The sequence below is a fragment of the Vombatus ursinus genome, unplaced genomic scaffold, assembly GCF_900497805.2.
Source record: "Vombatus ursinus unplaced genomic scaffold, bare-nosed wombat genome assembly UNPS02014786.1, whole genome shotgun sequence".
Lineage (NCBI taxonomy): Eukaryota > Metazoa > Chordata > Mammalia > Diprotodontia > Vombatidae > Vombatus > Vombatus ursinus.
In genome coordinates this window covers 7,328,697-7,349,041 of record NW_020954564.1, presented here as the reverse complement: position 1 = coordinate 7,349,041, position 20,345 = coordinate 7,328,697, and the positions used below count along the sequence as shown (strand labels likewise).

The 20,345-nt window shown below is 38.0% G+C and overlaps 1 protein-coding gene across 1 annotated transcript in view; it reads left to right on the top strand.

The window, feature by feature from the left end:
* The window catches only part of LOC114047136 (BMP/retinoic acid-inducible neural-specific protein 1), a 168,211-nt gene that overhangs the window by 100,307 nt on the left and 47,559 nt on the right, over positions 1 to 20,345 (top strand). Inside the window, exons 3-5 of the mRNA XM_027867891.1 lie at positions 5,197 to 5,387; positions 12,635 to 12,804; positions 16,183 to 16,288. Of these exons, the coding sequence (XP_027723692.1) occupies positions 5,197 to 5,387; positions 12,635 to 12,804; positions 16,183 to 16,288 (467 nt within the window). The remainder of the gene's footprint in view (positions 1 to 5,196; positions 5,388 to 12,634; positions 12,805 to 16,182; positions 16,289 to 20,345) is intronic.

The following is a 20,345-nucleotide window of genomic DNA, read 5'->3' as shown; positions in this document are numbered from 1 at the left end:
TTCTTCTTCTTCTTCTTCTTCTTCTTCTTCTTCTTCTTCTTCTTCTTTTTCTTCTCCTATTTTAAAAATCTCTCACTAATTAGCTACCCAATACTCCTGAGATGGTGAATTGAGTGCAATTGTCTTAATGTAAGTCTAAGCAATTTGTAGAATTACTTTGTCCTCCAAAGTGAACTTCCATGTCTATAAAATTCCAGAGGAGAAAAAAAATGAATCAATATTTCCAAATTTTATGAGGACTTGCATGACTTTGTTCTCAGATTTGTAGAGCAAAAAGGTGAAAAAAAAGTGTTACGAGCTAAAGTTTTGTCCTATTAAATTCAGGGTCTGTGAAGACCATAACCAATCAAATATTTATTGAATATGGTTCATTGTATAGAATTATAGAGTATATATTTTCAGAGTTTGAATGGGTCTTAGAACATAGAATACTAAAACATAAAAGGTTAGGATTGGAAGAGCTCTTAAAACATAGAATGTTAGAACCCAGAGTGTTAGACTATAGAAGGCCTACACTTCAAAAATAGAACAGAAAAATATTAGGGATGAACCTTAAAATATAGAAAGGTAAAGCAAAGAGTATTAGATCTGGAGACTTTAGAAGAAGAAAGGAAGGGCAGGATGCTAAGTGAAAGACCTGGCCCTACCCCTTCCCCTTGGTCCTAATGAACCTCATTAGAAGGAGGAAGTAATTGTCAGTTGTTTTCCCAGCCTGGAGCTTAGGCCTTTCCCTTGGGGGCCCAGCCTTCTTTGTCTGTCTGTGGGAGGACTCTGAATGTCAGGCAATAGCTTGTGGGAAAGTCTGTAGTTGTTTTCTAGGAATTAATTATTATTGCTTTGGGGAGGTTGCACAGATGGCAAGCCTTGCTGCTGTTGGCTGGTGAACTTTAGGAAGTGTGTTGAAGCAACTATTGTCAAAGCTGTCAATTGCCTTCTCATTCTTGATTTACTCATCCACAATCTGAGTGTTCCCCTGTCAGATGAGGGGCATCAATGCAGACCTCTTACTGTGTAATGCTGTTTTGTATCTCTATAGCATCATATAGTGACAAAGCATTTTTCATATGCATTTTTGTTGACATTCAGAACAGCCAATTGAGTGAGATGGGGCAAAGATTTTGATTTCCATTTTATAAATGATGAAACTGAGACCCTGAAAGGGGAAATAACTTGCTCCATGACACACTCAGTATCTAGAAAGTACTACTCAAATACAGGGATCTTTTTAATGCCGTATAGCTTCCATCTATACGCAGGCTCTCCTTTGTTACTGGCTTCATATGATGATCAAATGATATCAGAACTGTGAATGCATTTTTAATGTAAAGTGTTATACAAAAACAAGCTATCATTAGGAATATTTTTTATTAATGATAATAAAAACAACAAGTACCATTCAAGACAGTGAATGATATGCAGCAAACATGTTGTACAAATAATAAAATCATATAGGATTTCAGAGGAGTGAAATTATTTATCTCTGGAGATTAGTGAAGGTTTCATGCAAGAGGCAAGATTTGAGCTGAACCTTGAATGATGGATTTGATTTAGATAGGTTGAGGAAAGATTTAGATGAAGATCACACATTCTGAGGCTTAGAGACAACTTTCATTTTCTACTGTATTCAGGAAAGGTTTCCCTTCAACCAGGCAAGGCTCCTTTCCAGCGATAGATTACAAGAGCATATTCCTGACCTTATTTCCCACCTTCACTCTCCCTTCTTGCCCCTTCCTCTATTTCTCTTAGCTGTCTTGTGGTGGGGGAAGGGAAGAAGAGAAAAAGAGACAGAGAGACAAAGACAAGAGATACAGACTACAGACGGAGAAACAGAGCTGATGTAGGTAGAAGAAATGGGGACAGACAGAGACAGTGACACAAAGACAGAGACAGAGGTACAGAAACAAAATGAGACAAAATGAGGCTGAGGGCCGAGAGACCAAGAAAGAGGAAGAGAAATAAAAAGATAGCCAGAGAAACCAAAACAGAGAGATGAAGGAAGAGACAGACACAAACACAGAGATGGACTTTTTTTTTAAGTTAAACTTTGTCTCTTATTATTCTTTAAATTTGACTTAATGGAATTTCTAGTTTGTCTGCTTCTGCCAGGAAGCTCTGGGAATGGATCTTAGGCAAGCCAGGACACTGAGCTCCTTCTTGAGGGGCAGAGGTTGTTCTTGTGGATAGGGAAGAAAGTCATTTAAAGAAAACTAGAAAATGCTCAATTTCCATTTAGCGTGAGGTTACATATTCTCCCTCTCCTTTTTCTGAGCCTTATTGGGCACAGATGTTTTCTGATTGCTGGCATTCATGAGGGATTAATGTTGGGAGAAATATTGGCATTTAAGGTTCTGGTTCCAATGTGCTTTCCATCCATTTCTCACACTACTCCTATTCACTCACACTGAATCAGCCAAGCTTGGATGACTTGCCATTCCCTGAATGCACTCCTTGCTTCCTCATTTCTGTGCCTGTGTTCATGTCATTACCTATGCCTTGAATGTCCTCCCTGGTCCACCATTCCTACCTGTTGAAATCTTAATCTTCTTTCAAGGCTCATCTCTAATGTCACTGCATTCATAAAGCCTTCCACACAGTCATAAGGCATCCTTCCCCCCCTCATGAGTTCTAAGCAATTTCTTTTTATATCTTGTACTTTTATAATCTACTTCGTAGGATATTTATATTTGTCCTTGGTTTCTCTCCCCCATCCTCTACTATAAATAGGTAGAAAATTCCTTGAGGTATAGTGACTTATTCATAGAATCACAGAATAATTTGAAATAATTTGAAAAAAATTATCTAGCCCACACTTTCATTTTCCAAAGGATCAATCCTAGGTACAGAAAAGGGAAATGACTTACCCAAGATTATACATCTAGTTACAGGCAGAACTAGAGTTGAAGTACATTTTCTTGAGTTCAGACTCCATGTTCTTTCTGTTACACATTGTGACTTCATCCTTCAATCACCCACACTGCCAAATAGAAGGCCAGAGTACACGGGGTGCTCAGTAAGTGACATATGTTTGAAACATTATTGAGAACAAAAGAACAAAAAGCAAGGGTCAGAACTATCAAAATATGCCTAAATGATTCTAGGTCTGGGATCTATTGGTTTGAGCCCAAGGCCCAAAGCCCTACCCCTCATCACTCTAGAAGACCAGAATAAAACACTCAGATTTTCATTTTCATAGCCAAAATCTTATTTTTCTTCCCCAAAATCAACCACAGCTTTTATGTCAAAGGGCTTTGAGATCCCTGGATACAAATAAAATATTAAACCTGTCAGGTACTTAGAAAATAGATTTTTAGATAATGGAAGGTTATAGAACCATAGATATTTTCTTGTCTATCCCATTCATTTTACACAGGAGGAAATTGAAGCTTAAAATTAAGTGACTTGCCAAAGGACACATATTATATCATTATTGTTATAATTTCCTTCGAATCTTGTCTTTGTCTGGGAGTACTGGTTGATCTTGAAGATGGAGAGTAGGATAGGATCAGAAAAACAGTGTATGAGATAGCGTCATTTTGGGAATGTATGTGTGAATGTGTGTGCATGTGTATTACAATACAGCTATGCAGAGATAATAATAGCAGCAATATTTTTAATGTACAGAAAATAAAGGAATTATGAAGCATAGTCAAGTGGCAAAATTTTAGAATGTGTGTGATTAAAGGGATCTGTAAAGGGATCACAGTTTAGAATGTGTGTGATTAAAGGGATCTCTAAAGGGATTACAGTTTAGAATGTGTGTGATTAAAGGGATCTCTAAAGGGATCACAGTTTAAGAGCTAGAAGAGAACTAAGAGGTCACTTAATGTAGTCCATCTTCTTCATTTTACAGATGAAAAAACTTGAATCCTAGAGAGGTAAAGTGACTTACTTAAGGTCATACAAGTAGTCAGAATTTGAACCTAAGTTTTCCAACTTCACATATCCTTCTAACTTAGTCTCAAAACTCTGTTGTCCCAGGAAGCAAATGATCATCACAAAGGGCCAGTATTGCTTTATTAAGAACAAGACATGCCAGACTAACTATAGTTCATCTTTTTACAGGATTAGTAAGCTGGTAGAGAAGTGGATTGTTGTAGATATGGTTTATCTAGGTTTAATCTAACCTGGTGACAAAGTCACTAATGCTATTAAGCCACTAAGCAATTGTAGAGATATGAGCTAGGATATGTTAAGTTAGATGGATTTTGGATTCAATGTCAACTTGGGAAGATATCTCTAGTGTAGTGCCCCAGGGATCTGTGTTTGACTCTGTGATGTTTAACATTTTTATTAATGACTTAGACAAAAACAATAATAGGGTATTTATCAAATATTTCAATGACACAAAGCTAGAAGGGATAGCTTACACATTGGATGACACAATCAGCATCCAAAAAATCTTGACAGATAAGAAATTTGGGCTGAATATAATAAGATACTGTTTAATGTAGGTACCAAGGTAAGGTTTTAAAGTTGAATTTGAAAAGCCAACCTCACCTGAAAAAAAGATCTGGAAGCTTTCATTGTCTGCAGGTTCAACATAAGCCAACATTTTTGGTTCATCAGTGGTATGATATAGCAGGGAAAAAAATCCAACAAAATCTTAGGTTGCATTAAATGAGAGATAGAAATATTAGCTCTAGTATACCAGTCCCTAGTCAGACTGCAACTAGCCTATTGTGTTCAGTTCTGAGTACCCCTTTTCAAAAAGGACATTAATAAGGTAGAGATCATACAATTGTAGATCAAAGGATAGGGAAGCCGCTGAAGAAATCAGATGAAGAACTTGAACAGAAATAGTTGGGGATGTTTAAACCAGAGAAGATAATAGCAGGGAAACAAAGGCTATCTTCAAGTTTTTGAAGAGAAATTAGGCTTGTTCTGTTTGACCCCAGAGGGCAGAACAAGGAGCAATGGAAAGAAGATACAGAAAGGAAATTCATTCACAATGGAATGATCAACTTCCTAATATTTAGAACTTCTCCAAAAGTGGAAATTCATTGATGAGAGACCTGGTAGTTTTCCTCTTACTAGACATCATCTAGTAAAGTCTTAATGTCTACTTTTGGGGATACTATAGAAGATATTCTTCTTCAGCTATTAATTGGACTACACTGCTTCTGAAGTCCCCTCCAATTCAAATTCTTTCTCTATAACCCATCTGCTATTTTTCTGTCCTTATTACCCAATGTACAGGGAGTTTGCCCGTTGGAAGGTGAGGAATACAGCCATTGAGCGGCGAGATCTGCTCCGTAATCCAGTGCCCCTCATGCCTGAGTTTCAGAGAAGCATCCGACTCCTGGGCAGGAGACCCACAACTCAGCAATTCATTGATACCATCATCAAAAAGTACGGCACCCACATCCTCATCTCTGCCACTTTGGGAGGTAGGTTGGTGGTTGACTGGGTTCAGTTCTGGTCTTAATCTAAGTCTAGAGAGTAAGGGATGGATGGGATATTTTGGGTCCTCTTGAAAGAGACAGTTCAGAATGTCCCACCTGGTGAACAATACAAAATGGTGAGTAGTTAAATGGCCTAACATGCAAATGTAGACCCATGGGACATGAATTAGTTGGGTTCAGTTTTTTGTCATCTATTTTGGAAGACGACAGCTTAGACTAATAGAATGTTAAAGTGGGAAGAAACCTTAGAACATAGGCTTGTTAGGACTTAGAATACAAAACATTAGAACATAGAAAGTTAGAAGAGACATGGAAATACAGAATGTTAGAACATAGGCCTTAAGTTGTTGGAGACGAAAGGTAACTTAAAGACTATCTAACTCAACCTTTAAATTTTATAAATAAGAAAATAGAGGCTCAAAAAATAAAAGCAACTTATGCCATGTCATATGGTAAAGTCATAGCATAATAGGCTAGACTTGAGGAGTTCCTTTCTTAAAATTAGCTCCTATTCATTTTACCAAAGTATTAAAATTGGTGTGTATTTGTGTGTGGGAGTCTGGGAACAAGAATGTTTGCTCTCCTCTCACAATTCTGGCACACAGCCATTTGCTCCTTTGTATTTTGGAATGGAGGGAACAGAGTATGAGAGGAGGAAAACAGTGGGTCATTAGATTTGTGAAGTAGGTTGAGACTATATCATGAGGGTCTTTGAATGCCAGGATAAGGACTTTGGAAGTTGATGAATCCCTTTTGGATGGTGCTTTAAGAGTTGCAGAATGTTTTATATCCATTATCTCATAAGCTCATAGGACTATGGGATTTGGATGTAAAAGGGAGTTTGAAAATCACTCAGTCCTATCTTTTCATTTCACACATGAGAAAACAGAAGCTTAGAGATGTAAAATGACTTATCCATGGTCACAGGATGATTTAGTAGAAAGGCCAAAATTAAAATCCAAGTTTCTTGTCTAGTTCAGGACTTTTTTCATGATTACAAAATAAAGGGGTTTTGAGTTGGAAGGGTTATTAGAGTTAGCTAGTCCAAATTCCTCTCGTTTTACATATGATGAAATTGAGACTTGAATTTCATCTATTGAGGTATGCAGTGCAGAAATTAATTTGTCCATTTTAGAGATAAGGAAAATTAGGTTCAGAGAGGTTAATTGACATGTATAAGGTCATGCACTGAGTTAGCAGGAGAGTCAGATCTCAAGCCCCAGTCTTCTGACTTCAAGTCCATTGTTCTTTACTTTATCTTGTGACTCATGATGGAAAGTTTTGTTGTAGTGCATAGATTACTGGACTGGATTACTTCAAGTATGGCTTTGCCACTTGTGAAAGTCACATCTCCCAGCCTCAGTTGCTTTATCTTTAAAATGGGAAATAATACATGGAACAAATTTTACAGGACTGTTGTAGGGAAAGCTTTTTTTTTTTTAAATTGTAAAGCAATATAGAAATGTGAGCTACATTACCCCCAAGAACAGAAATAAATATGTAGGAGGCACAATTTATCTGGCAATGATGTATTCCTCCCACCTCAGGTTTGTTTCAGCTCATCATTGAAAACCTAAGATGTCAGTGGGCAAATTGAATTTCCCCATTGGAAGTTATTTTCCTCCCATGTCCCTAGAAATTCCAAATAATGAAGACCTTTTGCAGTGAAATATATTTTTAATTTCAGTGAGGCAAAGTGGTGAATTTTTCACAGTGCCTTGTTCTGCTTGTTTTCTTACAGCACAAAATTTTAAAATATGCAAAGCTTTATGATGAGAGCCAATGTCGGACAATGAGACTTAAGTGCACACTCAGTCCATAGGGGGAGGGATGGAGGATCATAGGGTAATAGACTGAGATTTGGATGAGATGACACCAAAGGAGAAATGGGAAGAGGGAAGAAGGAAAAAAAGTAGGTTCAGAGTTGGAAAGAGAAAAGAAGAGGACAGGAAAGAGGACAAAAGAAAGATTCTTATATTTTATTGGATCTATCACTTTATCGAGATATCTTATGGTGTAGTGGGATAAAGTGGTGAACCTGGAGTCAGGAAGAACTGAGTTCAAATCCAGTGTCAGATACTTACTAGATTTGTGACCCTGGATATTTCACTTAACCTCTATTTGCCTAAGTTTTCTCAAATGTAAAATAGAGATAATAATGGCACCTATCTCACAGAATTGTTGTAAGGATCAAAAGAGATAATATTTATGAAAAATCACTTAGCACAGTGCCTGACATATAGTAGGTTCTATATAAATGTTTATTCCCTTCCCTTTCTCTCCCCTTTATTGGTATGTGTCTTCCCACTACTGTAGTACATGTTGGAACTCATCTAAGTCCTTTTATTCTGTGTAAAATTTGTCTATGTCCTTAGCAATGGCACTGTGGTGTTGTGGACAGAATACTTGGAATTATAGAACCTAAGTTGTACTTGACTATCACTTATTATCTGTGTGACCTTGGAAAGGTTACTGTATCTTAATAGGCCTCAGTTTCCTTATCTATAAAATGCAGGGGTTTGACTAGATGACCACTAATTTTTTCCTGCTCCAAATCTTTGTAGAAGATCTGGCCAACATGCTGGGAGCTTCCTTCTGGCTCTTTCAGTTTTCCTGTATAGCCATACCACACTTGGGTTGTCCATATGTGATCCTTTATTGCCACAATATGACCAAGTTGTCTTTTTGGTGGGACATACATGTCCTTGATGCTGTCTTCTGCACCATTTCTGCACAAGGCATTCTTGATAGCACAGAACAACTGGCGTATAGTCACCATGTACTTTTATATTTCCTTTGGGTCACTTGCAATTTTGACTCTTCTGAAATTTAGGTAATTCATATATCAAACATGTAGAGCTTTATAGGAGAGAGCTGGTACTAAAATAAGAACACTCATATTGATTAGAGAAAAGCAGAATGTTAAAGCTATACATCAGTAGTAACAGCCTGACAACCATCACCACCACTACCACCACCAGGAGCAGCAGCACCATCATCATCATCATCATCATCATCATCATCTTCATCAATAGCAGAGTAGTAATTTATCCCAGGGTTGGTTCTATTTGGACTATGTTGAAAAAAGTTCAGAATAATATTAATAAAGTAACAACAATATATACATACACACACATGTTATCCCATTTATATTTAAGCTATAACACCTTGAAGTATATAAGTTACAAATTATTTTAAAAAGTTTGAAAGTTCAATTATTTAAATTTCTTTTTACTTATTTACTTACTTTTTACTTATTTAGTTTTAAATAATATATTTTTTAATTTTAATGAGATGGGACATTCTGTTATCACTGCTATCCAACAGTTTCTGAATGACACTTTTTCAGAATAGTGGATTGGTAGAGTAGGTCTTCTTGCTTGGATACCTCAATAACCAGATCTATCTCCATTAAATTTTTGTTTTCTTATGAGAGTCCATGAAATCTGTCATGTAGGCATCAAAACCTCCTTCTCTGGTTGATCTTAAGGCCAGTAATACAGATGTAATTCTGTCAATTACTGAGAAACAGCTGATGATGAAAAATTTTACAGAGTTTGAAAATCAACTAGAGTGATGTATTACACAAACTGTTGATTATATTGAATTTTAATAAGAAACAGATATTTTCAAAAAAATTAATAAGTAATCTCTCAAATGTTCTTTTTGCAAGGATATAGCATTTATACCTATGAAGTTATTAAACCTTAAAACTACACTAAGACTTTAGGATGCCCCAAATCTCTCTATTATATATTTGGTATGTACTTTTATATGTATGCATTGTCTTCTCCATAAAAATGTAAATTCCTTGTGAAAAATGATTGTTTCATTCTTCATATTTGGATTCCCTGTGCCTGGCACATAGTAGGTACTTAACAGCTTATGGATGGATTCATTGGTTGAACAACAAAAACATCTCCCATTTCGAGATTGTTTAAAATGAACACAGCACTTTCCTCAGGACAACCCTGTCCTATAGAGCCCCCATGAGGTGAAACCTCAGAACATAGTTTATCAGAGATGAGAAGGACCATAGAGATCATTTAGGCAAACTCCCTCACTTTTACTGATAAGGCCTTTGCTGGTGATGCCCATGAGCATCCAGAGGAAGGAAGTAGAGCTGGAATAAGAACCTGTTTAGCTCTCTCTTTCCCATAGTTTGCAGTTGCTCTTTGCTATTTCGCATTCCTTGTCTCACAGTGGTTCTGATTTCCCTAACCTCTATGAAGACCCTGCCTTTGGAAAACAGAGCAGCCCAGGAGCTCAGGAGAGCTGCTATGTGTAAGCTTTCACAAGACTCTCCATGTCCATCAGACCTTCCCTTGGCTGAGGAGAAAAGAGGAAGACACTGTAGGGGAGGACAGAGAGATGCAGGCTGCCCTGCCATCCCTAACCCACATCTGTAAGCAATGAATGGCTCACTGTTAATCTGGGTGTAAAGCAGTCAGACTCCCCTCCAGCCAGTGCCTCCTTTTTCCCCAAGACCTTAGCAGAGCCAGTCACACCCTTGTTGGGAAATGGAGGGGGCGGGGAGCTTGGTACAATGTCACTTGGAGGCCACTGAAGCTCAGGAAGGGAATCTGTGAAGCACTGAGGTAGTTTGTAGGAATACCCAAAAGGGAAGACAACTTTGAACAGAACATCATCTTAATAAACAGGAAATTAAGTCTTAATAATGCAGCAAGAAGCCTATTAACCCCTCCTGATCTAAGCTCAGCTTCTACCAGCTCCTAGTCCAGGGGGAACCCTGGTTCCCTGTCAGCTTCCCCTCCTCCCTTACCTTCCTCTACCACCCTCACAACTCTCTTTTCCTAATCCTGACTTTCTAGTCATTAGTTATAATAATTAAACTTCTAATGTCTATAGTGCTTGAAAGTGTTTCCCTCACAAGAATCATGTAATCTATAAAGTACAAAGAGTGATTGATGTCACTGTTTTAAATAAAGGTGTCATGCCAGGTGACTTTTAAGTTTCCTTTCAGCTCTGAATCTATTGCCCTGTGGACATTCCATAAAACAACAATAATAGTTGACATTTACATAGCACTTCATATATTACCTCAATTTGAGACTCACTACAAGCCTATGACATAGGTCTTAAAAAGTCTTATCCTCATTTTACAGATGAGGAGACTGAGGCTTAGGTTAACTGACTTGTTCAAAGTCACATAGCTGGTAGTATCATACAGCCTTATCATTCCATCAAAACCACTCTTTACAAAGCTACCAATGATTTCTTAATTGCCAAATCCACTGATTTTTCTCGATTTTCATTCTCCTCAATCTGTCACCTTCCACACTCTTGATCACCCTCTACTCCTTGATACTCTCTTCTCTCTGGGTTTTCAGGACACCACCCTCTCCTGGTTCTCCCCCTACCTCCTTTTTAATTGTCTTTACTGGATTCTCATTCAGATCCCTCCCTCTAACCATAGGTGTTCCACAGAGTTTTGCCTTGGGCCATCTTTTCTTTTACTTATATATTATTTCATTTGGTAATCTCATCAGCTCCCATGAATTTGATTTCTCATCTATGCTGATGATATCAAATCTATTTATCCTGTTCCAGCTTCTCTGTTAACCTTCATTCCCCCAGCTCCATATGCTTTTCAGACATCTCGAATCATTTGTCCAGTAGACATCTTATAAACTCAACATGTCCAAAACTGAATTCATTATTTTCACCAAAATTCTCTCCCCAATGTCCTTATTACTCTAGAGGACATGACACTATCCTCCAAGTTCCTCAGGCTCACAAACTAGGAGTCATCCTCAACTCCTCACTATCTTTCTCACACCCTCCCCAATCCAATCTGTTGCCAAGGTCCATTGATTTAATCTTTGTAATATCTTTCAAATATGCCCCTTTATCTCCTCTGATGCTGCAATCACTCTGGTGCAGATCCTCATCACATCACAACTGGACTATTTCAGTATCCTGTTGGTGTTCTTGCCTACCCCAAGTTTTTCACCACTCCAATCCATCCTCCATTTAGCCACCAAAGTGATTTTCATAACGTGCAGGTCTGACTGTAAACTGGTTCAATAAACTCTAGTGTCTTCTTCTCACCTCCACAATTAAATACAAAATCCTGTTTGGCCATTGAAACTCTTCATAACCTAACCCCCTCTTATCTTTCCCGTCTTCTTATACCTTACTCCCCATGACATACTCTTCAGTCCAGTGATACTGATGTTCCACAAACAACACACTCCTCTCAGCTCTTGGCATTTTCTCTGGTTGTCTGCCACGCCTGGAATACTTTTCCCTTCTCATATCTGTCTACTGGCTTCCTGGACTTCCTTTAAGTCCCAACTGAAACCCAGTCGTCTACAGGAGTTTTTTTCCAACATTTCTTAATTGTAGTGCCTCCTGTCTCTTAATAATTTCCTATTTATCCTTTAAATAGTTTGTAGATATTTGTTTGCTTGTTGTCTCCATGATCAGAATGTGAATTCCTTGAGGGCTGGGCCTATCTGTTGCCTCTTTTTTTTAATCCCTTGCGATTAGCACAACCCTTAGTACATAGTAGGTGATTAGTAAATATTTAGTGACTGACAAACTAGAAAATGTCAAAGAACATTTAGACTATTCGCTATGTACATGGCCCTGAGACTAGGTCCTGAAAGGGAGACAAAGATAGATGACTTGACCAATTGTCACACAGGTAACAAGCAACTAGTCAATCTGGAATCTTTAAGGGAAACATAGAAGTGGATGAGATCTTAGATCATAGATTCATAAACTTAGAGTAGGAAGGAATCTCAGGGTCCATCAAGCCCAAATAACTTATTTTACAAAAGAATAAACTGAGAGAAAAAAAGAGAAGAAGAGGTTCAGCTAAGGCTATAAAAAGTGAGTTGCATCGTAGGAATTCAAATTCAAAATCTGATTCTAGGGCCTGTGGTTTCTCCATTTCTCTCATCCTTATTTGACTCATACAACTCATAGGATCCTGTGGTTAGAAAAAAAACATAGAGATTATCCCAAGGTCACCTGTTTATTGGTCCATGGTCTGAAAAGTTTTCCTTTGAAAAGTACTTCAGGATACAGCTCTCAAATTCTGCTCTTGAGTTTCAAGAGAAAATACAAGAATAAGTTGGAGAAAAGTCATTGGTTACTCAGTGGCTTGTTAAATGAAACAGGATGGACAGGTAAAAGTGACTGGAAATATCCCCAAATTAGGGAGCCTTATGAATCATGTAATTTCTGTGATTTTCCCCCCACAGGAGAGGAGGCCTTGACCATGTACATGGACAAAAGCCGCCTCGACAGGAAGTCAGGGAATGCTACGCAAAGCGTGGAGGCTCTGCACCAGCTCGCATCCTCTTACTTTGTTGACCGTGATGGCACAATGAGGAGACTTCATGAGATCCAGATCTCCACCGGGGCAATCAAGGTATGGCTTGGGGCATCTCCCAGAGAGAGGGAGTATAGGATAGACATACAACGCAAGGATAAGCAGATCTTCCAAAGCACCATAGACCTTCAGGGCTGGATGGGGAGATTATAACAAAAGAGCATATGGAATGTGAGAGCTAGAAAGGTCTTTAGAACAAACAATACTAGAGCTGTAAGGGAACATAGAATATAGAATTTTAGAACATAAAACTTGGAATGTTAGATCTAAAACATAGCTAGAATAGACTCTACAACATAGCATGCCATAATATAGAAAGGGACCTCAGAGAGAGCTTGCTTAAGGTCACATAGTAAGTTTGTGGAATATCTAGGACCAGGATCTAGGTCACTGGATTCACATTTTGGTACTCTTTAAGGATGAAATGGATCTAGTTGGAACTAACCCAAATTGCTCAGGACCTGGTTAGTACAATGGACTGCTATGATAGTGGGATGGGCAATGATACACAATGATGTAATGTTTCATATTTAGCAAGTCATTTTTCTCCCAACTTTTCTGTGATATAGATGGTACAAAGATTATTACGTATGCTTTATAACTGAGCCCCAAAGATATGAAATTACTTTCCCATAATCATAGGTCTATGAAGTATTAAGAGTTAGGACTCAAACATAGGACTTTTGATAGCATATAAACACCATAACCATCATTAGAGTCCTGCTCTTAATAGGAGATATGTTTCTGTTGTAAAATGCATTTTTGAATACAAGGAGGTCATTTTTGAAGTGAACTATGTGGTTAGTATTTTTGTCAACCAAAGTCTTCTTCTGTCATGCAAAAAATGCATTACTTAGTGAGTGTAGATTTTATATATATAAAGTTTCTCGTATATGCAAATGTATTCTGATATATACATATGTTTACATGTGGAAGCATATGTACAAACATATGTATACATGCATATGTACATACATATGCATGTTGTCCTTTGTTTTTCTCCATCACTATATTACTGGTTTTTCACTAAATGATTTCCAGATATTTAAAGTTCACTAAGACTTTTCAAAGATATTGAGGGAGTAGGGACCAGGGTGACAGATGCAGGTAGGCAAATGGAAAAAGTAAATCCCCAAGATTCACAAAGGTAAAATGACCGTGTGGGTAGAAGAGAGTTCTTAGATTATTCCTAAAATCTAGACCTGAAAGGAACTTTAGAGATTGAATTTTTCTCCTGTTCTTGAAGATGAACACAAGTTCATATGGGGTAAGTGGCATACCCAGACATATATAAGGAATAAGAAACAATGCCATGTCTGAGACCTAGGTCATGCCACTTCAAATGCTGTTCTCTCTTTGTAACCTATAGATGCCTTATGGATATACTAAGTAAGAGAAGGAGAGAAAAAAAAGTAGAAAAAGAGAGGGGAGGAAAGAAAAAGGCAAGGGAAAAGAAGGAAGGAAAAAGGAGAAGAGAGGAGAAGACAGCAGAGGAGGGGAAAGGAGGGAACGTGAGAAGAGGGGAGAGGAGGGGAGGAGAAGAGAGGAGAGAAACAAATAGGCCAGAAAAAGAGCCAATTTCTCTGATACTCATGAAACCAGATTTAGGGAAGGGGAAGGTTCCCATTGTTAAAGAATTCACTAGGAAATGTGGGATCTGTATGAAATTCTCACTGTGTGAGAATTCTGAAAGAGCTGGTCCTGAAACGGCTCCCTGACCACATCTCTTCTCTTCCCCCTCCCCCACACTTTCCCCACTGCACATCCCTACTATGGTATGCTGAATTGAGATACTGAAGCTCTGACAGATGATAATCCTCACTGTTGCATCTGGGAAGGACAAACTTGCTCCTTTCAGGATTTCCTGTGCAATCACATGTAGGAAGACTCAGTGGAAAATCCATTTCTCTCTGCAACCCAGGACAGAGACTTTTTTTTTGCATTTTTTTCCCTTGTCTCTTGCCACCACTTGAAGACATTGCCACCTGTAACTATTTATTATTCCAGTTTGGGTCTTTGACCTGAGGACTCAAATGGTATAGCTATATGCAATTCGAGTCTCAGAACATGGATTTAAATCTTTACTCTACTACTTACTCCCTTGTGTGACCTTGAGCAATCTCAGCTTTTCTAACTCTGTTTCCTCATTGGCAAAATAGGAATGAGGAATGGCTAAGATGATACTTAAGGCCCCTTGAAGTTCTTGGCCTATGCTTCTATGATGTCCTGTAAGAAAATATTGACTTTATTAGGTTTAGTTCGGGATGCAACACCACAAAGCATAGGAACCTAACAGATTCTGTGAGATTGTATATTGAAATTATATGATTTTTTGTCAACACTTTTATTCATATAGTGATTTGTTATTATTTTTTATTATTATTCTTTACAATTACCCTTTGAAGCAAGAAAAATTATTTATCAGTATCCATATTTTATAGAAAAGGAAAAGAAGGTCCAGAAGGTGAGTGATTTGCCTAGTATCACATACTGAGTTTGCAACAGAAATAACACTGGGACCCACTTTTAGTTTATGGTAGACCAAAACAAACAAACAAACAAACAAACAAAAGAAAACTACCCAAAGGATTTCCACATGCATAGGATTAAAGCACTTATAGTAGAAGGCCTCTTATAAAGGAAGTCTTCAATCTCCAGTCAAGAAATCTTTCCATTGTAAAACATTAAGGAGACTGGAAACTAGCATAAATAAAGGTATAGTGTTTAGAGAAGGGGGAAAGTTTAATGTTCCTTCTGATAACTCAACTGATAATCCAACCAAATCCAACTATTTATCTTATGGTGATTAAGCACCCTTTATTTGCAAGGTTTTGTTAGGTGTTCAGGATATAACTACAAAAACAGCCCCTTTCCCATAAAGAGCTCACATTCAGTTGGTAGATGGAAGGAGAGAAAAATTAAGGGGTCCTTTTTTTTGGATCTGTGTTTTATAACAGAGGGGGAAGTAATTGGAGAGGGAAGAGTGAATATTATAAATTGGCAGAGTGATTGCTGTTGATGTGCCATGATTTGAAGATCTCTATTCAAAATATGTCCCTTCCCATGTCATAAGACCTAAAATTCCATTATTCATTCTCCAGTCCTTTGGATCTTGACAGTGTGACGGTCTAACATAACTAGCCTCTGGCCTAACAATTCCACTATCTGCAAAAGCAGAAAATCTTTGGGCTTTTATCATTTGCATATGGATGGGGATTAGCTGTCAGAAGGAAAAGAGTATAGGATTGGGACCTGATGTGTGAACTGGACATAGAGTAGGAAAAAGAAGAAGGTGCTGAGTTTTAGTGAGAAGCCATCAAAAGCTAACCCTTCTTACCCTGTCACTTGACAAGGGCTGACCCTATGTATGCTCCCTGAGAGGCAACCCTGTAATGTTGTTTTTGGTTACTATACTAGGTAACAGAAACCCGCACTGGTCCCCTGGGCTGCAACAGTTATGACAATCTGGACTCTGTGAGTTCTGTCCTTCTACAAAGCACGGAGAGCAAACTCCACCTCCAAGGTAAGAAAATGGGATATGGGAAACAGAGTGAGTTGGGACACAAAGGTGGTTACCAGGGGTAGAATGAATAATGAAGAAGCTGAGGTAGAGAAGAAAGGACTATGGGAAAGGAGAGAAAGAAAAAAAAGAGAGAGACTAGGAAGAGAAGTGATAGTGTCAGAGGAGAGGGGAGATAGAGAGGCAGGAGAGAGAAAAAAGATAAAGAGAAAAAGGGAAGGTGATGGTGACAAAGAAATAGTAGAGAGAAAGAAAAGGGAGAGAAGAATGAGGGAGAGAGAATCAGAAAGAGGATGAAAAGAGGAGGAATAAAAAGAAGGTAGAGGGAGAAAGATGAAAACTAAGAGCATGGAAATCAAGTAAGAGTTATGAAAATGTGATTTAAAAAAAATTTAACATACAGGACACGAAATTCATGGTTATTAATTATTTTCTGACAGAAAGTATGGGAATGTGAGCTTTATCTGATTATTTTGATGAAAATGTCCAAATGGTGTTATTTATAGTTGCCTCAGACCTAATATATATTAAAATTTCATAACATATCGTCTGGATTTTTCTCTATTATTGTTTTTGATTTTCGATGTGTTTTGACAGATGTTATTTGAATTCCAAGAAATATAGGGTATTTTATAGAACTTTGGTTCTGTATGCTATTTCCCTCTATGATTTTTTTTCTTTCATTTCGTTTGCTAATCATTCCTGCACATATTTTCTCTATCAAATTTTATCTGGGCTTTGACAAGACTGAGCAACCGACAGGTATGACCTTCTCCCAAAGTGCAAAATAAGGATGGCTCAGAATGTCAGTGGGAGGAAAATTGGCCTTAGATTTGCAAAGCAGATCTGAGCATTGATTGATGTGATTTTGATGTTCTGATATCTTGGTAACTCTTTGTGCTCCCATTCCTGCTAGAGAAGATAGTGGATAAGGAACAATCAGCCCCATTGCTTCATAGTAATGGGGACTGCAAGAAAGAAGGTGATGAGGGTAGCTGACTGGGGGAAAAAAAATCTATGAATAAGACTCTCTGAAAGAGACTGGGGCTTAGTAAGTCATGCCTTGGCTTAGCTCCTTAAGGGACCCTCAGAGAAGTGATATTGAGTAGGAAAGATAAATAAGAAGAAAAATAGAGAAGATGTGACTTTATCTCATAATTTTTTGAATCCCTGTCCTGTTTTTTCTGTCTCAGCCATATCCCTTTCATTGTCTCTATCCTCTCTATTTACATTTGCCCCCACCCTAGCTCAGGTATGTATCATCTCTCCCCTCTATTACTATAGTTTCCTGTTTATTCTTCTCGACTTGAATATTCCCTTCATTTCAACCTATGCTGCACAGGCTACCACAGAAACACACAACTCTGATTATATCTCCCTCATCTCCAATACCTGTCAATTGCTTCATATTGCAAAACAAATAAATTCCAAACTCATTAGGTTGGCATATAACACTTTCTATAGTCTGACTCAATCCTACCTTTCCATCCTTTTCTCATACTAATAATGTCTTATATACTCTATTGTTCCTGACAAACTGGGTTATGTATCATAATCCAAATATACCTCAAGTTTTCCTACCTCTTTTGCTCTGCTCATGCCACAATTTCCTGGGACATCCAACATGCCTTCTTGTAATTTCCAACTATATCAATAATACTTTATATCCTTGAAGGCCTTGCTCTCCATGAAGCATTCTTTGATCCTCTTAGCCAATGATGACCACTCCTTCCTCTGAATTCATTGCTTACAGTTTTAAAATGTGCTCATAGTGTTCTATTTTACATTATATTTATGTACTTTCCTTATCTCTTCTACTGGATTATAAAATCCTTGAGGACAAGAACTTACTTATCTTTGTACCTTCTTTAGCCCCAAGTATAATGATATGCACATAATGAGCTATTCCTAAATGTTTTTGAATGGCATCCCTGTAATATCTATGACACTGTACTTGCCAAATTAAGGTTGTTGTGATGGTTGTTGTTGTTGTTGTTGATGATGATGATGATGATGATGATGATGATGATGATGATGATGATGATAATGACCACTATTGATGACCATAATGGGCAGCAATGGCCAATGGTGCCTCTAATGAACATTCACCCTTCAATCATCCATAAAATGGAAGCCAAGGGAGGAATAGAAGCAAAAAAGAGGAAAAAAGAATGAGTTGAGGAAAATAAAGTGACAGTGGGGATGGGAAAAAATGGAACATGAAAACAATAAAGGGAAGTTAGTAGAGCAGCTGTGGCAGCAGCAGTAATAATAATAATAGTTATATAATTATAATTCTATAGTTTTACACATCTCTCTAAGAAATCCATTAGGTCCTCTCTGGGCATCATGTAATTGAATCTTGTATCAATCTGAGAAGGGAGGCAAAGGGCAGATATTATCTTCCTTATCTTACTTTTGGGGTAATTGATGCATAGAGAGATTGAAGATTTTGTCTGGGTGTGGGGAAGATCTATGAATGTAACACAGATCTCATTTTTTTGAAAGAAAAAAGACAGATGGCAAAGGGTAGGAACTAAATGAAGTTGGAATATAAGGGAAAAAATAAATCTAGACTGGGAGTTAGGAAACCTGGGTTCTTTTTCTAGCTTTACCAGTAATGAAGTTTGTGGCATTGGGCAAGTTCCATCCCCTAGTTCAGTTTCCTCATCTGTGTACTGAGTACTTTCATTTTGGCAATTTGTAGAATTCTTTCCAGCTCTTCCATTCTATAACATTTGACATTCTAAGATCCAGTCTAACTCTCAACATTGTATGTCCTATGGTCCCTTTCAGTTCTACTGATTCAAGAATTAAAGGAAATTGGAGCAAAAGATCCAACTGAAGAGAACAATAAGCAAGATAGAAGGAACATGAGGAAGGTAGAAATATAGACTGATAGGGCTGAAAGGGACCTTGCTATATCATCAAATCTATATCCCCACCTCCAGGCAGCACTTCACTCAAACCACCTGGTCAAATGAAGGTCTATTATGTTTTCAGAGATGTCTAGAGAAAGTGATTTCACAGCCTCCTTCCATAACGCATCTCAGAATTTTACAATCTTCTCCAGTACGGAGTTCTTCTTTAGGTCCAACTCTATTTTTTTTTTACTTAAAATGCATTTCTGCAGGTTTTTGTCACAGTTTAGCAGAAAGAACTGTGATCTTGGGAGGGTGTCACAAGTGTCTGTTTGTGTGTGTGTGTGTGTGTGTGTGTGTGTGTGTGTGTGTTAGGTGTGTCCAAGGAGAAAAGTCAGGGTTCTTGGTTTCTAGTCCTGACTTTGCCACTCACTGACTTTGAGCCAGTCATGGCCTGCAAAGAGCTGGAAAAGACCTTAGGTGTTCTCCAAGGGTGGGGAATCTGTGGCCTCAGGGCAACATATGACCATCTAGGTCCTCAGATGCAGCTCTTTGACTGAGTCCAAGTTTTACAAAACAAATCCTTTTATTAAGAGAGTTTGTTCTGTGAAGTTTGGATTCAGTCAAAGAGCCACACTTGAGGACCTAGAGGCCATGGGTTCCCCATTCCTGATTTCTAGTACATCTCCCTTATATTATTTAATATATAGGTAGTATGCATACAGCACAAAGTCACTGTGCTCAGTAAAGTTAAATACTCCTTTCCCCCTCTGGACCTTAGGTTATTCATCTGTGAAAATGAGGGAGTTGTGCTAGATGATCTTCAAGGACTCTTCTAGTTTTAAAACTGATTCAAATTCCTATGAGAAACCTTCCCTTCAACCCAATTGTTTTATTCTCTATCTACTTCTTATCCCCTGAAACTTTGTTCATTAGGCACACACACACACACACACACACACACACACACACACACACAGAGCCCTTACTATTCCTGCTTAACAAAATCAAATCCATCCTTCAAGGCCCAGTTCAAATCTTACTTACTCTGGGAAGTCTTCTCTGAGTGCCTCTGCCCACAGAGACATTGCCTTCTAATATCCTCCAGCTCTTGTTGTTTGTGCTACTCATTTGATTCTAGGTCTTTATCTTTGTGTGTGTGTGTGTGTGTGTGTGTGTGTGTGTGTGTGTGTGTGTGT